The 15,884-nt window shown below is 47.6% G+C and overlaps 2 protein-coding genes across 10 annotated transcripts; one reads left to right on the forward strand and one right to left on the reverse strand.

Annotated features, from left to right (window-relative positions):
- Positions 1–101: 101 nt before the first annotated feature.
- C1H1orf54 (chromosome 1 C1orf54 homolog) lies at positions 102–11,897 on the reverse strand. Of its 8 annotated transcripts, none has more exons than XM_016926369.3 (8): positions 11,819–11,897; positions 8,622–8,751; positions 8,165–8,229; positions 6,859–6,942; positions 5,223–5,281; positions 4,381–4,491; positions 1,276–1,377; positions 102–183 (listed from the first exon to the last, which is right to left on the reverse strand). In XM_016926369.3, exons 3-7 carry the CDS (start codon positions 8,208–8,210, stop codon positions 1,279–1,281), a joined length of 399 nt encoding a protein of 132 aa, XP_016781858.1. In that variant the 5' UTR covers positions 8,211–8,229; positions 8,622–8,751; positions 11,819–11,897; the 3' UTR covers positions 102–183; positions 1,276–1,278. The 8 variants fall into 8 exon arrangements, with proteins under 8 accessions (XP_016781858.1, XP_063670280.1, XP_054526465.1 ...); XM_063814210.1 differs by lacking the exon at positions 11,819–11,897 and adding an exon at positions 10,609–10,720; XM_054670490.2 differs by lacking the exons at positions 6,859–6,942; positions 11,819–11,897 and adding an exon at positions 10,609–10,623.
- A 127-nt stretch (positions 11,898–12,024) lies between these two features.
- On the forward strand, positions 12,025–15,633 carry APH1A (aph-1 homolog A, gamma-secretase subunit). Of its 2 annotated transcripts, XM_009430266.2 has the most exons (7): positions 12,203–12,341; positions 12,912–13,082; positions 13,250–13,323; positions 13,561–13,683; positions 13,837–13,964; positions 14,381–14,504; positions 14,843–15,633. In XM_009430266.2, exons 1-7 carry the CDS (start codon positions 12,229–12,231, stop codon positions 14,905–14,907), a joined length of 798 nt encoding a protein of 265 aa, XP_009428541.1. In that variant the 5' UTR covers positions 12,203–12,228; the 3' UTR covers positions 14,908–15,633.
- Positions 15,634–15,884: the final 251 nt, after the last annotated feature.

Below are 15,884 nucleotides of genomic sequence, written 5' to 3' on the forward strand. Positions count from 1 at the left end.
CCCACCTCCCCTTCCAATCTACGCTTGCTGCCTCTAAATCCTGGCGCTCTCTTTAGTTGTGACTTTAGAACAGACTCATGAAGGAGTAGATGGTAACCAGATTATTTCACTTATTATTTATTTTATCTTCCAATTTCCTCTTGCCAGACTCCCATCCAAAGAGTCATAGCAGCCTTCTTCCACCTAAAAAAGCAGAGAAAGAAAGAAAATAAAAGGAGTCAGGAGACCCGAGAAACCCCTTCATGCCCCCCACACTCTATGGAAACTCCCCAGATATTCTGAGCTGGGATTGCTCTGTGATAGCTCCTGGGAAAGATGTGTGTGTACCCCTCTCCTCCACAGTCCTTTCACCTCCTGCTGAATCTCTCTATGATCAATGGTTATTTAGCATCCCAATTTAAAAATTCTTTTCCTATAATACGGCTTTCTCTTCCCTTCTCTCCCCCCGCCCTGCCATACATCAGAGAACCGCCATCCGTTCTGCCTCTGAACTTTGCCTCTTGACTCTACCAGGTTGTAAGACCCACCCACTTTGCCCTCTGGCATTCGCCATGACTTGAAACGTGGCCAGGCTGGAACTAGCTTTGATTATTCAGACATTTTGGAAGCTTGGAGAAGTATTCCCCCAACCCCATCATCTATCTGCTCTAGGAGATCCTGAAGTCCTCTTAGTTCAGAAAAAGTAATGACTCATCACAAAAGTCTGCCTCAGCATCTCCTAAACTTCTTAAGACTGAATAAGAAGATTTTTCTAAATGTGATCCCTCTTCTTTCATTTTACTTGTTATTTTTTGAGACAGTCTCACTGTGTTGCCCAGTGGCAACAGTACAGTGGCCAGATCATGGCTCACTGCAGCCTCCGATTCCTGGGCTTAAGGGATCCTTCCACCCTATCCCCCCCAATAGCTGGGACTGCAAGCCTGTGCTACCACACCCAACTAATTTTTATTTTTAATTTTTTTAACATCTTGTAGAGGAGTTCTTATTTATTTATTTTTAATTTTTTTGTAGAGACAAGGTCTGTTGCTCAGCCTGGACTCAAACTATGTTGCTCAGCCTGGTCTGGAACTCCTGGGCTCAAGCGATCCTCCCACGTCACCATCCCAAAGTGCTGGGATTATAGGGATCAGCCTGAATCTCTTCCTTCAGTGGCTGATAATTGACCAGGCTGGAAACACTAACTAGAGATACTGGTAAGAATTACTTCGGTTTAGTGTGGGAAGTTAAAAAATATTATTTCACAGACTCCCCCAAAGCCAGTGGCTGCACTCTTACCTTCTACATGAAATACATCCCCACCTGAACAAAGGCACACGACAGGAGGAGGGGAATAGGACTTCGCAAACTGGACACGGCATCGTTCAGATCTGGACTCTGCTAAAATACCGACATCCCCACACAGTAGGCTGGTGTCATTCCTCCTACCACTTCTCTGTCCCCCTCCAGAAAGACTGCCACCTCTTTACAACAACCTCTGTCTTCCTTTCCTTTGGGCTTAGAGAAAGATCCATCCTTCCCCATCACTGTAAGGAGTCCTTTCTTCTGTGCCTTTCAGCTATCCCTGACCATACCAGGGAGGCCAATTCAATTCAATTGTTTCTATTTTTTATCTATTATGTGCATTATACTATACTAGTCACTGTGCTAGGTGCTATAGAGAGGGACATAAATATGAATAAGACAAGATTCCTGTCCTCAAGGAATTTACAATCTAAAGAGAGTCTATATTTTATTTATTTGTTTGTTTATTTATTATTATTTTTATATCCACCAGGCTGGAATGCAGTGGTGCAATCTCAGCTCGCTGTAACCTCCACCTCCAGGGTTCAAACAATTCTCCTGCCTGCCTCCCAAGTAGCTGGGATTACAGGCACCCGCCACCATGCCTGGCTAATTTTTGTATTTTTAGTAGAGACGGGGTTTTGCCATGTTGGCCAGGCTGGTCTCAAACTCCTGACCTCAGGTGATCCGCCCACCTCAGCTCCCAAAGTGCTGGGATTACAGGCGTGAGCCACCGCGCCCAGCCTACTGTATACTTCAAAAAGAATTAACTGCCCTTATTGTCAATCTTTCACTTCCATTCTTACTGGCTTCTTTCATCTGTGCTCAACTATATGCAGGCTGCTCTTTGGTCCTATTCCCCTTTCCAGCCGTTGCTTCTCTTTTTCATTACCAGATTTTTTAGATGGTTGGTCTGTACTCACCTCCCTTTCCTCATAATGTACTCACTCTTTAACTCCACAAAAATCTAGCTTTTCTCCAAGCACTCAATTAAAACTACTTTCTTGAGAGTTACAAGTGACCTCCTCCTCCTTGGCCTCTTGGTAGCTTTTGATGGATTATATTAAACTTTCTCTTCTAGACTCTATAATACAAACTTGGCTATCTGCCTACTTCTCCAGTCAAATCCTTCTCCATTCCATTCATTAATTTCTCTTCCTCCCACTCACTACAGGCACAGTCACAGTCACTGGCCTTCTGAGCTTGTGTGTACTGGCTCTGTTGAGCTCATTTACTTTCATATCTGTGACTTTGCACTTAGAACTCTAGCCCTGATCTAGTTCAGTGACCTTTAGGACACCCTCATAGGGCTGTCACCATAAACTCAGCTTGGCCATTACCAAATTAATAACTTCTGTCCTAAACCACTCTGGCCTCCCATAGTTCCCACTTTGGTCAACCATTTTCCCAGACATCCATGTTTAAAACCCATGAGTTATTTTAACTCACTCCTCATTTATACTTCATATAAAATTATCACTCAAGCAAGGTATTTTCTTCATAATATTTATTTTTCTCCTCTCCGTTCATAATGCCAGAGTACAGATTGTTTCTGGAACAACGCAAATCCCATGAGGTGCTTTCCACTAAATTATTTACATCCTGCATACAACCTGATGAGTGGTTTTTCTTTTTTCTTTTTTTGAGATGGAGTTTCACTCTCATTGCCCAGGCTGGAGTGCAATAGCGCGATTTTGGCTCACTGCAACCTCCGCCTCCCAGGTTCAAGCGATTCTCCTGCCTCAGCCTCCCAGGTAGCTGGGATTACAGGCATGTGCCACCACACCCAGCTAATTCTGTATTTTTACTATAGACAGGGTTTCTCCATGTTGGTCAGGCTGGTCTCGAACTCCCGACTTCAGGTGATCAGCTCACTTCAGCCTCCCAAAGTGCTGAGATTACAGTCGTGAGCCACCACACCTGGCCGGTTTTTCTAAAATATCACTTTTCATCGTGTTTTTACCATAATGAAGAACCTACTAGGCTCCTTGTTGATTATGAGTCCAGACTTCAGCCTGACACCTGAGACTGTCTGAAATTTGCCCCTATGTTGCCACATGTGAAATTACCAAGCAAGTATTAGGAGCCTTGTAAATTTTATATTTTTCTTAATTCCCACTGTTCCCTTCCATATACCCTCTCCTTCAATCATACCCTATTTGCTAAACATATTATGCTTGTTCTATTCCCCCCTCCTGTGCAGCTCTTTCACTCTTTTTTTTTTTTTTTAGATAGAGTCTCACTCTGTCGCCCAGGCTGGAGTAGAGTGGCGTGATCTCGGCTCACTGCAACCTTTGCCTCCCGGGTTCAAGTGATTCTCATGCCTCAGCTTCCCAAGTAGCTGGGATTACAGGCACGCACCACCACGCCTGGCTAACTTTTGTATTTTTAGTAGAGATGGGGTTTCCACCATGTTGGCCATTGAACTAGCCTTGAACTGCTGACCTCAAGTGATCCGACCACCTTGGCCTCCCCAAAGTGCTGGGATTACAGGCATAAGCCGCCATACCTGGCCTCTTTCACTCTTGGAATAACTATTCTTCCTCCTAATTGCTTCTGTCCTTCCATAACTACCCACCAATCAAAAGCTCATCTATTCTTCAAGGTGTATCTCAAGCACAAATGCCTCTTGAAAGCTTTTCAGACAACTCTAGCCTGTACTAATCTCTCTTCTTACACTGGCTAAAGCACTGTCAGTATCTTCTGCTTTCAAATTTATATATAATTTAACATTGTAACATACCTTTTCATTTTGTTCTAAGTGTTTCGTAAACTTGAATTTTATAAATTCCTTGAGGACAGTAACATAGATTTCTTTTTTATCAGCATCAGTTACCTTAGCAGCCTTAGGCATAGATTACATACCTATTGAATACTACTGAACTGAAATTTAACTGTACCATATCTTCCCAGTGTTCTGTGTACAGGGTTAGTATTAAATCTTAGTGAAACATGGCCAAGTTGAGATGAATACCTGCAATGAAGTACTAATTATTTGGTTCTCCCATCCACCAAAGCCTGGTATTCCAGCCCTCTATTTATTCCACGTCACTAGGGATGTCCTGTCTCCCCCCAGCCCCCAATCCCCAATCAACTCACAGGTTCCGTTGTTACTGGTTTCACAGTCACAGGCTTCGGATGGTCTGCACGTGCTGTTTCAAGACTAATGGTAGTCTCTACTGCTTCTGTTATGTCCTTATCCAACCTGTTCTACCCTCAGTAGGATTTGGGAAACACAGAGTTATCAGTTTTTCCATCCAACATCTTCATAGATTCTCTACTTAAAGTTCTCCCCTTCACCACCTCCACCCAGCCCAAAGACTTAAGCTCAGGGATTCCCCCCTACCCTATGCTTGCATAGATTTGTGCCCATCTCATTCAAAAGTCCCTTGATGCCCCTCCTCAGTGTCTTAGCAAACTTACTGAGGATAATTTATAAAGTTCTGGCTTTTTTCTCCTCCCCAGATAGGTTAACAAATCTGTTTTGGGCCTACTACTTAGTTTCTCCTCATCAAACTCATTTTTATTCTTGTTAATCAGATACATTTCAACATTGTCCAGTTTCTTTTCTTTTCTTTTCTCTTTTTTTTTTTTTTTTTTTTGAGATGAAGTCTGGATCTGTCACCCAGGCTGGAGTGCAGTGGAACGATCTTGGCTCACTGCGTCCTCCATCTCCCGGATTCAAGTGATTCTCCTACCTCAGCCTTCTGAGTAGCTGGGATTATAGGCATATGCTACCATGTCCAACTAATGTTTTTGTATTTTTAGTAGAGACGGGGTTTCACCATTTTGGCCAGGCTGGTCTCAAACTCTTGACCTCAAATGATCCACCCGCCTTGGCCTCCCAAAGTGCTGGGATTATAGGCATGAGCCACTGCGCCCGGCCAGTTTCTTTTTAATTGTTACTTATCCTAACCCTTTTAGATGTAGAGTTCACTCACCAGCCTGTCCTCTGACTCAAATATGGAGTAATCAATGGTGAAATCTGCACTAAAGTCATCTGCAGAGGAGAAAGAAAATCAGTAATAATTAAAGAAAAACGTAACTCTAGATCTGGAAATGAAAAGGGAAGAAATTGCTCAGAATAGTTTAACTTAAGTTGTAACATTTATTGGTATAATCCAATTTTATTTAACTAATGTTAAAAATGACTGTGAATGCGTATGCATTTATATTTTCAATCTAGGTATCTAAAATAATTTACAAATTTGAAAAATTTTCAAGTTCTTCTTTTTTTAGAGTCAGGGTCTCACTCTGTTAACAGGCTGGAGTACAGTTGGTTCAATCATAGCTCACTGCCACCTCCAGCTCCTGAGCTCAAGTGATCCTCCTGCCTCAGCCTCCTGAGTAGCTGGGACTACAGCCATGTGCCACCATGCCCAGCTAATTAAAAAAAAAAAAAATTTTGGCCGGGCACGATGGCTCAAGCCTGTAATCCCAGCACTTTGGGAGGCTGAGGTGGGCAGATCACGAGATCAGGAGTTCAAGACCAGCGTGGCCAACATGGTGACACCTCGTCTCTACTAAAGATACAAAATTAGCCGGGCATGGTAGCACACGCCTGTAGTCCCAGCAACCTAGGAGGCTGAAGCAAGAGAATAGCTGGAAGCCGAGAGGCAGAGGTTGCAGTGAGCTGAGATTGTGCCACTGCACTCTAGCCTGGGTGACAGCGTGAGATTTGGTCTCAAAAAAAAAAATTTTTTTTTTTCTATAGAGACAAGGTCTTGCTATGATGTCCAGGGTGGTCTTGAACTCCTGGGCTCAAGCAATCCTCCCATCTAAAATTCACTATCTGGAAAAATAACATCATCATGAGTCTTTTTTTTTTTTTTTGTGACGGAGTCTCATTCTGTCGCCCAGGCTGGAGTGCAGTGGTGTGATCTCGGTTCACCACAACCTCTGCCTCCCAGGTTCAAGCGATTCTCCTGCCTCAGCCTCCTGAATAACTGGGACTACAGGCAGGTGCCACCATGCCCAGCTAATTTTTGTATTTTTAGTAGAGACAGGGTTTCACCATGTTGGCCAGGCTGGTCTCAAACTCCTGACCTCAGGTGATCCACCCACCTCAGCCTCCCAAAGTGCTGGGATTACAGGCATGAGTCACTGCGCCCAGCCCATCATAAATCTTTTTTCATTTTTTTTTTTTTTGAGATGGAGTCTTGCTCTGTCGCCCAGGCTGGAGTGCAGTGGCACGATCTCAGCTCACTGCAACCTCCGCCTCCCGGGTTCATGCCATTCTCCTGCCTCAGCCTCCCAAGTAGCTGGGACTGCAGGCACCCGCCACCACGCCCGGCTAATTTTTTGTATTTTTAGTAGAGACAGGGTTTTACTGTGTTAGCCAGGATGGTCTCGATCTCCTGACCTCGTGATCCGCCCGCCTCAGCCTCCCAAAGTGCTGGGATTACAGGTGTGAGCCACCACTCCTGGCCCCATCATGAGTCTTGATAGGTTCTGTTCATAGCCAGATTTTTCTCTGACCCCATTGCTCTGCTTCAAAGTGAAGAGCAAAGTCTCAGAACTAAATATCCTGAAGCCTCTCTCCAGTTGGCTAAGGGCAAGAGCCTTTCATGTACTCACCATAACTGGGGGTGACTGTATAATAATAGACCACCTGATAATATTCATCCTCTCCCAGTCTTTCTTCATCCTCATATTCTTGTCCTATGGGGACAAGGACTAGAGGTCAAGGGACATCTGGAACACCTTACTAACAAAAGGACACCTGGAGATGACCTCAGCGCTCCCAGCTTTCTTGCTCTTTCTTTCTTTTCTCTCTCTCTCTCTCCTCCAATAGTCATACTCCTTTCTTGCCTTTGCACCTCTACACCCCTCTCAGTCTTCTGGGATCCATATCTGTAATGAGGCCTGTTACTCCGTGCCCTTTCAATCCAGGAACTCCTAAAACAGAAAACAGTCCCCTTCACATACTATAAACCCAAAGGGAGAACCAGACCTAAAAAAGGTAGGAAAAGTAGAGACCAGGAATTTAAAAACGCCAAGTCTTCTATTTAGTATGCTCCAGATCTTACTGTATTTGTGAGACATCTTTTCTTATCAGTATCTCTTACAAATAACTAACATACACCCTTAGGCTTTGGATTTGAGCTTTAGTTCCACCTTCACTGCTAACAGAATAACCCTGAACAATCCACTTAACATCCGCTTTCTTAAAATGAGTCAGCTGGACTAAAATGACCCATCTCCGTTAGTTTTTCTTCCCTTTCAGAACTAAAAATATGTGGCTTTGATATGACTGGATCAAGAACTCCAGGCCTCCTGCTAAACACTTCCCTGAGCTCCTTGAATGCTTTCCCTTCAACTCCAAGCTAATGACACAAGAATCTAGAGGAAAAGGAAACAATGAGACACACCTGGTAGACTGGGGAACAAAGGAGGGAAGGAGCCAAGCTACTCTTGGGACCCTGTCCCTGAAGACAGCCAGTTTTCCACTACCCTAAAGGTCACCCCACTTCTGTGTCTTTACTAATAGCAGGTTTTTTTCTCCAATTCTCTGGGAAAGGAGATACCCTAACTACTAGTTTCAGACTGTGACACCTTCCAATAATCCCTCCTTCACCCTTACTTTAGCCCCTGTCATCTTGTTCAACTTCCGTGGTGATGGAGAACTGAGCTCAGTGTTGCTAGGGCCTCCTTGTGTCTGGAGCTCCATCCTCCTTGTTTGACAGGACTCTGCTTTTTTCCCCCTTTCCTGGCTCTGCCTTCCAGATCTCCATTCTGCCCTCAACACCGGACCCCAGCACGATGAGAAAACTCTATCGCTCCCCATTGAAATGTACCTCTCACCCACTCCTCATTTTTTTTCTCCCACCCCATTTATGGTAGAAGACCTGGCACAAAAGCTCAGAGAGAGGAGTGGACTTACCCAGGATAAGTGGCACAGCAAGGATGGCTACAAAGAGGACATCCATTCTGGATTCTGCACTATTGCTGTGAAAGTAAAAAAGGAAATTACAGAGTTTCCCACCAAACTTACCCCGCCTCCCCTCCTCCTCCAAAGCAGGGAAGGAGCTGCAGCAACTCTTCTCCTCCCAGGGGGCAGGACTCCCCGCCTACTGGCTGACTGACTAGATCTCCAATTACTGCCGGTCCCCAGCCAGAGCTGCCCAGATTGAGAGGCAAAAGGAGGTTTTGATGCAAACATGTTTCTTAAGCTCCCCCTGCCCTAGATTAGATCCATTCAGGACTCCCACTGTCACTACCAAAATAAAAATAAAAAATAAAAAATAAGCCTACCAAGAAGTTTCCCCTCTCCCGGCTTTCCTTCCTTCCTCCAAGGCCTCATAAAAAGTTCACCCTCCCTCTCACTGTTTCTGACTTACCATCACCACCCAGAGTTGCCTTTCTCTCTGAGGCTTCATCAGTCTCTTTTCGTCACAGTGGAAATGTTCTGAGGAAGGGGTGAGCATTTTTCTAGACTGAAAAGAGTCCCTTTCTTCTGTCTGTCTGGAGCTATAGAGAATAGGAACAATATTTACCCATCATTGTCTGACTTAAAGCACCTGCTGCATGGCTTCAGCTAAAAGTCTCTCAGCCATGGTCAGTTATTTCCTTTCTGGTAACACTGACCTCACCTCACCTCTTTGTTTTTTTTTTGAGACAGAATCTTGCTTTGTCACCCAGGTTGGAGTGCAGTGGCGCGATCTCGGCTCACTGCAACCTCTGCCTCCCGGGTTCCAGTGATTCTCCTGCCTCAGCCTCCCTGGTAGCTGGGACTACAGGCGCGTGCCACCATGCCCAGCTAAGTTTTGTATTTTTAGTAGAGACGGGGTTTCACCATGTTGGCCCAGGCTGGTCTCGAACTCCTGACCTCAGATGATCCACCTGTCTTGGCCTCCCAAAGTACTGGGATTACAGGCATGAGCCACCGTGCCCGGCCTCACCTCATCTCTTTCTCAACTTCCAGGATGCAGGTTGGAAGAAGGGAGAAAGCAGATAGTCTCTTTCCCTGCTACAGGTGCCACACCTTCCCTCCCACATTCAGTCACTTGGTATGTTCCCTTCATTCCGTCCTACAGGAGTAGAGTTTTTATCCTTTCCTCTGCTTTTATGTTTCCCATGTTCATTCAATTCAGAAACCCTTAGCAACATACGTGCTAGGCACAGTGTGCTAGGCCTAGTGTGATAGGCAATTGAGAGCTTATAGGCAAGGGAATAAGAAAAGACAGTTTTGCTTTGTTCTTAAGGGAAGTTAATAAGTATCTGCTCAACATCTACTATGAGTCAGGCACTATGCAAGTGTCTGTGGAAACACCCATGAACAAGATAGGTTTAGAGCCTCCTGTCAATGGTCATAAGATGCTGTGGTAACAGCTCAATGGAGAGATGAAGCTGGCCACGGTGGCTCACGCCTGTAATCCCAGTACTTTGGGAGGCTTAGGTGGACAGATCACCTGAGGTCAGGAGATCAGCCTGGCCAACATGGTGAAACCTTGTCTCTACTAAAAATACAAAAATTAGCTGGGCATGGTGGCAGGCGCCAGTAATCCCAGCTACTAGGGAGGCTGAAGCAGGAGAATCACTTGAACCTGGGAGGCAGAGGTTGCAGTGAGCCGAGATAGCACCACTGTACTCCAGTCTAGGCAACAGAGTGAGACTCCATCTCAAAAAAAAAAAAAGACATGAGAATTGTCTCATTCCTATCCACCTTACTCTGCCTGCTGGGCTCAGAAGCAGGACATACTGGAGTCTTGAACACAGGTCATGATAACGCTACCCTCTTAATTTTTTTTTTTTTTTTTTGAGACGGAGTCTCACTCTGTTGCCCAGGCTGGAGTGCAGTGGCACGATCTCGGCTCACTGCAAGCTCCGCCTCCTGGGTTCACGCCATTCTCCTGCCTCAGCCTCCTGAGTAGCTGGGACTACAGGCGCCCGCCACCACGCCCGGCTAATTTTTTGTATTTTTAGTAGAAACAGGGTTTCATCGTGTTAGCCAGGATGGTCTCGATCTCCTGACCTTGTGATCTGCCTGCCTTGACCTCCCAAAGTGCTGGGATTACAGGCGTGAGCCACTGTGCCCAGCTACCCTCTTAGTCTCATTAGGGAATAATTTGCCTGGTGACTTTCCATGTAAATCTTTTCTTTCTTTTTTTTCAGAGACAGAGGCTTGCTCTGTCGCCCAGGTTGGAATGCAGTGGTGGGATCTCAGCTCACTGTAACCTCCACTTCTCAGATTCAAGCTATTCTCGTGGCTCAGCCTCCTGAGTAGCTGGGACTACAGGTGCGCACCACCATGCCTGGCTAATTTTTTGTATTTTTAGTAGAGATGGGGTTTTACCACACTGGCCAGGCTAGTCTCAAACTCCTGACCTCAAGTGATCCAGCCGCCTTGGCCTCCGAAAGTGCTGGGATTACAGGCATGAGCCACTGTGACCAGCCTCCATGTAAATCTATACAATCTATTCCTCAGCTCCTTTCCAGAATTTCCTGGAAGACATGTAAAACACGTATGTGAGTGTGCACATATGGATTAAATAATAAATCACTTCCAGGAAGGAAAGGAAGTTTGGTTATCTTTAAACAATTTCTGTGGGGTTTTTTTTTTGGTACTTTGATTATGCTTTCAAAAACAATATTCCAGATTTCTTTCCTCTTTTCCATCCTCAGATTCCTTTGGCTAACATCTTCCCTAAGGACTAACCTCTCCCCATCCAAATGAGATTACAATACCCTCCTCTCCTACTTTAACTTTCTTTTTCTTTTTTGAGACAGAACCTCACTCCGTTGCCCAGGCTGTAGTGCAGTAGCGCAATCTCAGCTCACTGCCACCTCTGCCTCTTGGGTTCAAGCTATATTTGCCCCTCAGCCTCCCAGGTAGCTGGGATTACAGGCGCGCGCCACCACACCTGGCTAATTTTTGCATTTTTAGTAGAGATGGGGTTTCGCCATGTTGGCCAGGCTGGTCTCAAACTCCTGGACTCCCAAAGTGCTGGGATTACAGGGGTGAGCCACCGCGCTCAGCCTACTTTAACTTTCATTCACTCTAATATACAACCCCTCTCAGCCTCAGGAAAACGCACCACTGAGGTTCATTTTTCAGAAAATAAATAGAGGAAGTATGACATAAAAGGAACTTAGGGCGGGGGTGGGGTGGGGGTGTCGTTTTCCTTCAACCCCATCGCTCTAATTGCTTTTAAACTCCCGGACTCTTTCAAAGTGCCTTCCTAACATTTCTTTCCAGGCTCCTTTTGCTTCTCTCCGATTCTCTTGTCATTACAGATGAGGGCTTCATTAGCGATATACTGTATTCCATGTTTATTATACTAGTCTGTCCGAAGAGCTCCTACTTTTTAATGTAATCTTCATCTCTTAGGCAGCAGCTCTAGCCCATTTCCTCTCATTCAAGTAAGAACAATACCCGTCCCTATCTCCCTGCGCCCCATCCTGTGCTCTCTTTGTATTTGTCCCTTAGATTCAAACAGGATCTACCCCCTCTGCAGCCCTTCAAGAAGAGGTATGATTGCTACCACTTTTCCCCACAAAGTGACGAAAGGAAACAGCGACGGAAGCGCAACCGAACCCTGGAATTGGTGTCTCGACTGGTCCATTCCCGGCCCACCCCCATTAACCGGCTCGAGCCACTCCCAGGACGAAGTCAAGGCCTCGGAAGGCGACTACAACTCCCAGCAGGTCGAGCAGCTCCGCCCGCGCTGATTCTCCATTGGCCTTCCGGGGGTGGGGATTAGATGGGAGGTGGCCGTGGGGCTGCGGCCGGGATTTGTCCCCTCTTCGGCTTCCGTAGAGGAAGTGGCGCGGACCTTCATTTGGGGTTTCGGTTCCCCCCCTTCCCCTTCCCCGGGGTCTGGGGGTGACATTGCACCGCGCCCCTCGTGGGGTCGCGTTGCCACCCCACGCGGACTCCCCAGCTGGCGCGCCCCTCCCATTTGCCTGTCCTGGTCAGGCCCCCACCCCCCTCCCACCTGACCAGCCATGGGGGCTGCGGTGTTTTTCGGCTGCACTTTCGTCGCGTTCGGCCCGGCCTTCGCGCTTTTCTTGATCACTGTGGCTGGGGACCCGCTTCGCGTTATCATCCTGGTCGCAGGGTGAGTAGAGGGCCCGGGAGACGCGGGAGAGCGTCGAAGAGAGAGGTGCGGAAGGGGCTGGAGGAACTGGGGCAAGCCTGGGAGCCTGAATTGGGGACGATAAGTCGGAGGTGAAGTTTGGGCGGAGGTGAGGGGTTGGGTCTGGGAGATTTGTCCTTTCCCGCAGTTGGTTTCCACCTTCCAAGGATCTCACAGATTCCTCCTGTGTTCCTCCCAGCGACGTCAGAGAAGGCCCAAGGCCGAGACTCGTGAGGGGGCTGTGCTGACCTAGGCAGGCCGAGTCAGGTGCCTTAGGGGAGGATCCAGGAACGGATACCTCGCCCTTCCGTGCTCGCACACTCTGGCTCTCATCGCTCTGAAGACTCTTTAATTAGATTTCTCCCCTTTCCAGTGCGTTCACTTTTCTACAGATGAGTCTCTTGGTGGAGACAGTTACCCTACCTGGTCCATGTCTCCCTAACCATCCGGAAGGCTAACTTCCACTTTTCAAGCAGCTTTGGCTGGTTTCCCTCCTTGATTTCTCTGGCTCCCCCTACCATTGCTTGTCTCACTGCCCCTGTCTTTTCTCAGGGCATTTTTCTGGCTGGTCTCCCTGCTCCTGGCCTCTGTGGTCTGGTTCATCTTGGTCCATGTGACCGACCGGTCAGATGCCCGGCTCCAGTACGGCCTCCTGATTTTTGGTGCTGCTGTCTCTGTCCTTCTACAGGAGGTGTTCCGCTTTGCCTACTACAAGCTACTTAAGTAAGAAGATGGAGTGGTCTGGAGGGGAGAGGGGCAAAGGACTGCACTATGGGAAGTGGGGCAGCCCCTGGGTGCTGGTTTGGAAGAGGAGGCACTAAGGGAGGACATTAGAGGGAAAGGAGCATCCCTGCCCTCCCTCATGTTTCCCCTACCCCACCCCACCCCAGGAAGGCAGATGAGGGGTTAGCATCGCTGAGTGAGGACGGAAGATCACCCATCTCCATCCGCCAGATGGCCTATGGTGAGCCAAGGGAGAGGGACTGGAGGAGGGAGTTGGACAGCCCCCTCCTCTAGGGAAGTCTCTAAATATCCACATGTTCTAAGTGGCTTCTTACTTTCCTTCATCCGTCACTTCCAAAGAAAGTTGGTCTGGAGGGAGAGTAGATGTGAAAGAATTGTAACCGGGAATGGGGAGGGGTCAGTGGTGAACAGGCAATAGTGTGATCTCTGACATTGATGAGATCCTCCCTTCCCCCAGTTTCTGGTCTCTCCTTCGGTATCATCAGTGGTGTCTTCTCTGTTATCAATATTTTGGCTGATGCACTTGGGCCAGGTGTGGTTGGGATCCATGGAGACTCACCCTATTACTTCCTGACTTCAGGTAAGATCCACCTTCTATCTAGCCTTTACCCCCCATCCATCCTTGTCCCTGATCTGATTTATTGGCCTTCCCTGAGAGACTTCTTTGGCTCAACATCTCAGGAGCCTGGGAGAAGATCAGGGATGTATCTCCTCCCCATCTCCCTCCCTGCAGCCTTTCTGACAGCAGCCATTATCCTGCTCCATACCTTTTGGGGAGTTGTGTTCTTTGATGCCTGTGAGAGGAGACGGTACTGGGCTTTGGGCCTGGTGGTTGGGAGTCACCTACTGACATCAGGACTGGTGAGTTGGAGACAGCGGCCTGAGTTAGGGAGAAAAGCATTTAATGGTGAGTGGGATGTGGGGGAAAGGGTATCCTCACTTCTTAACATTTTTAACTTACCTGGGAGGAGGAGGAAAGGTGAGTCTTTCAAGGTCTCTCACCTCAGCATCATTTCTATCACCTGCTCTGGGGAGGAGGTTGAATGGATTAGTCAAACTGTAATGCAGAGGGCCTGAGGTGAGCAGGAGCGGCAGAAACCTTTGAGTTTCTGAGGAGCTGAAAATCAAAAGTCCCCTTAACCACAAGATGTTGGTGCTCTGAAGGGAAAGACTGGAGAATTTGAGAGAGATATCTGGGAGTCAAAGGTACAGAGAGAATATGGGGATTAGGTCGAGGGAGAATCTAATCTCTTTCCTACTCTTACCCTCCTTCCTAGACATTCCTGAACCCCTGGTATGAGGCCAGCCTGCTGCCCATCTATGCAGTCACTGTTTCCATGGGGCTCTGGGCCTTCATCACAGCTGGAGGGTCCCTCCGAAGTATTCAGCGCAGCCTCTTGTGTAAGGACTGACTACCTGGACTGATCGCCTGACAGATCCCACCTGCCTGTCCACTGCCCATGACTGAGCCCAGCCCCAGCCCGGGTCCATTGCCCACATTCTCTGTCTCCTTCTCGTCGGTCTACCCCACTACCTCCAGGGTTTTGCTTTGTCCTTTTGTGACCGTTAGTCTCTAAGCTTTACCAGGAGCAGCCTGGGTTCAGCCAGTCAGTGACTGGTGGGTTTGAATCTGCACTTATCCCCACCACCTGGGGACCCCCTTGTTGTGTCCAGGACTCCCCCTGTGTCAGTGCTCTGCTCTCACCCTGCCCAAGACTCACCTCCCTTCCCCTCTGCAGGCCGACGGCAGGAGGACAGTCGGGTGATGGTGTATTCTGCCCTGCGCATCCCACCCGAGGACTGAGGGAACCTAGGGGGGACCCCTGGGCCTGGGGTGCCCTCCTGATGTCCTCGCCCTGTATTTCTCCATCTCCAGTTCTGGACAGTGCAGGTTGCCAAGAAAAGGGACCTAGTTTAGCCATTGCCCTGGAGATGAAATTAATGGAGGCTCAAGGATAGATGAGCTCTGAGTTTCTCAGTACTCCCTCAAGACTGGACATCTTGGTCTTTTTCTCAGGCCTGAGGGGGAACCATTTTTGGTGTGATAAATACCCTAAACTGCCTTTTTTTCTTTTTTGAGGTGGGGGGAGGGAGGAGGTATATTGGAACTCTTCTAACCTCCTTGGGCTATATTTTCTCTCCTCGAGTTGCTCCTCATGGCTGGGCTCATTTCGGTCCCTTTCTCCTTGGTCCCAGACCTTGGGGGAAAGGAAGGAAGTGCATGTTTGGGAACTGGCATTACTGGAACTAATGGTTTTAACCTCCTTAACCACCAGCATCCCTCCTCTCCCCAAGGTGAAGTGGAGGGTGCTGTGGTGAGCTGGCCACTCCAGAGCTGCAGTGCCACTGGAGGAGTCAGACTACCATGACATCGTAGGGAAGGAGGGGAGATTTTTTTGTAGTTTTTAATTGGGGTGTGGGAGGGGTGGGGAGGTTTTCTATAAACTGTATCATTTTCTGCTGAGGGTGGAGTGTCCCATCCTTTTAATCAAGGTGATTGTGATTTTGACTAATAAAAAAGAATTTGTAATTGTGGGGGAACTTGGCTTTTAAGGGAAGGGATAGCATGTTAATTGAGATTTCTGTCCTCAGATCTCTCATCCAGCCACTTTCCTAACCTGGCAACCACTGATTTCCAAGCATAGCCTTGGTGCAAGGGCAGAAATCTGGGCTAGTGGTTTAACATGTCTGAAACTTTGGGTTAAGTGTTTTCCCAGAAGCTAATCTTTCCTTCCAGGGGTGGGATAAAAGGAGTTAATCACCCATGCTTCTTTTCCCCAT

Source organism: Pan troglodytes, chromosome 1, assembly GCF_028858775.2.
Source record: "Pan troglodytes isolate AG18354 chromosome 1, NHGRI_mPanTro3-v2.0_pri, whole genome shotgun sequence".
Taxonomy (NCBI): domain Eukaryota; kingdom Metazoa; phylum Chordata; class Mammalia; order Primates; family Hominidae; genus Pan; species Pan troglodytes.

Coding starts and splice junctions, on each gene's coding strand:
- APH1A (XM_009430266.2), top strand. CDS start 12,229: ATGGGGGCTGCGGTGTTTTTCGGCTGCACTTTCGTCGCGTTCGGCCCG. Junction 13,324..13,560: donor CATCCGCCAGATGGCCTATG/GTGAGCCAAGGG, acceptor CCCTTCCCCCAG/TTTCTGGTCTCTCCTTCGGT. Junction 14,505..14,842: donor TATTCAGCGCAGCCTCTTGT/GTAAGGACTGAC, acceptor TCCCCTCTGCAG/GCCGACGGCAGGAGGACAGT.
- C1H1orf54 (XM_016926369.3), bottom strand. CDS start 8,210: ATGGATGTCCTCTTTGTAGCCATCCTTGCTGTGCCACTTATCCTGG. Junction 5,282..6,858: donor TACAGTCACCCCCAGTTATG/GTGAGTACATGA, acceptor TCTCCTCTGCAG/ATGACTTTAGTGCAGATTTC. Junction 1,378..4,380: donor AACCAGTAACAACGGAACCT/GTGAGTTGATTG, acceptor TCGGTATTTTAG/CAGAGTCCAGATCTGAACGA.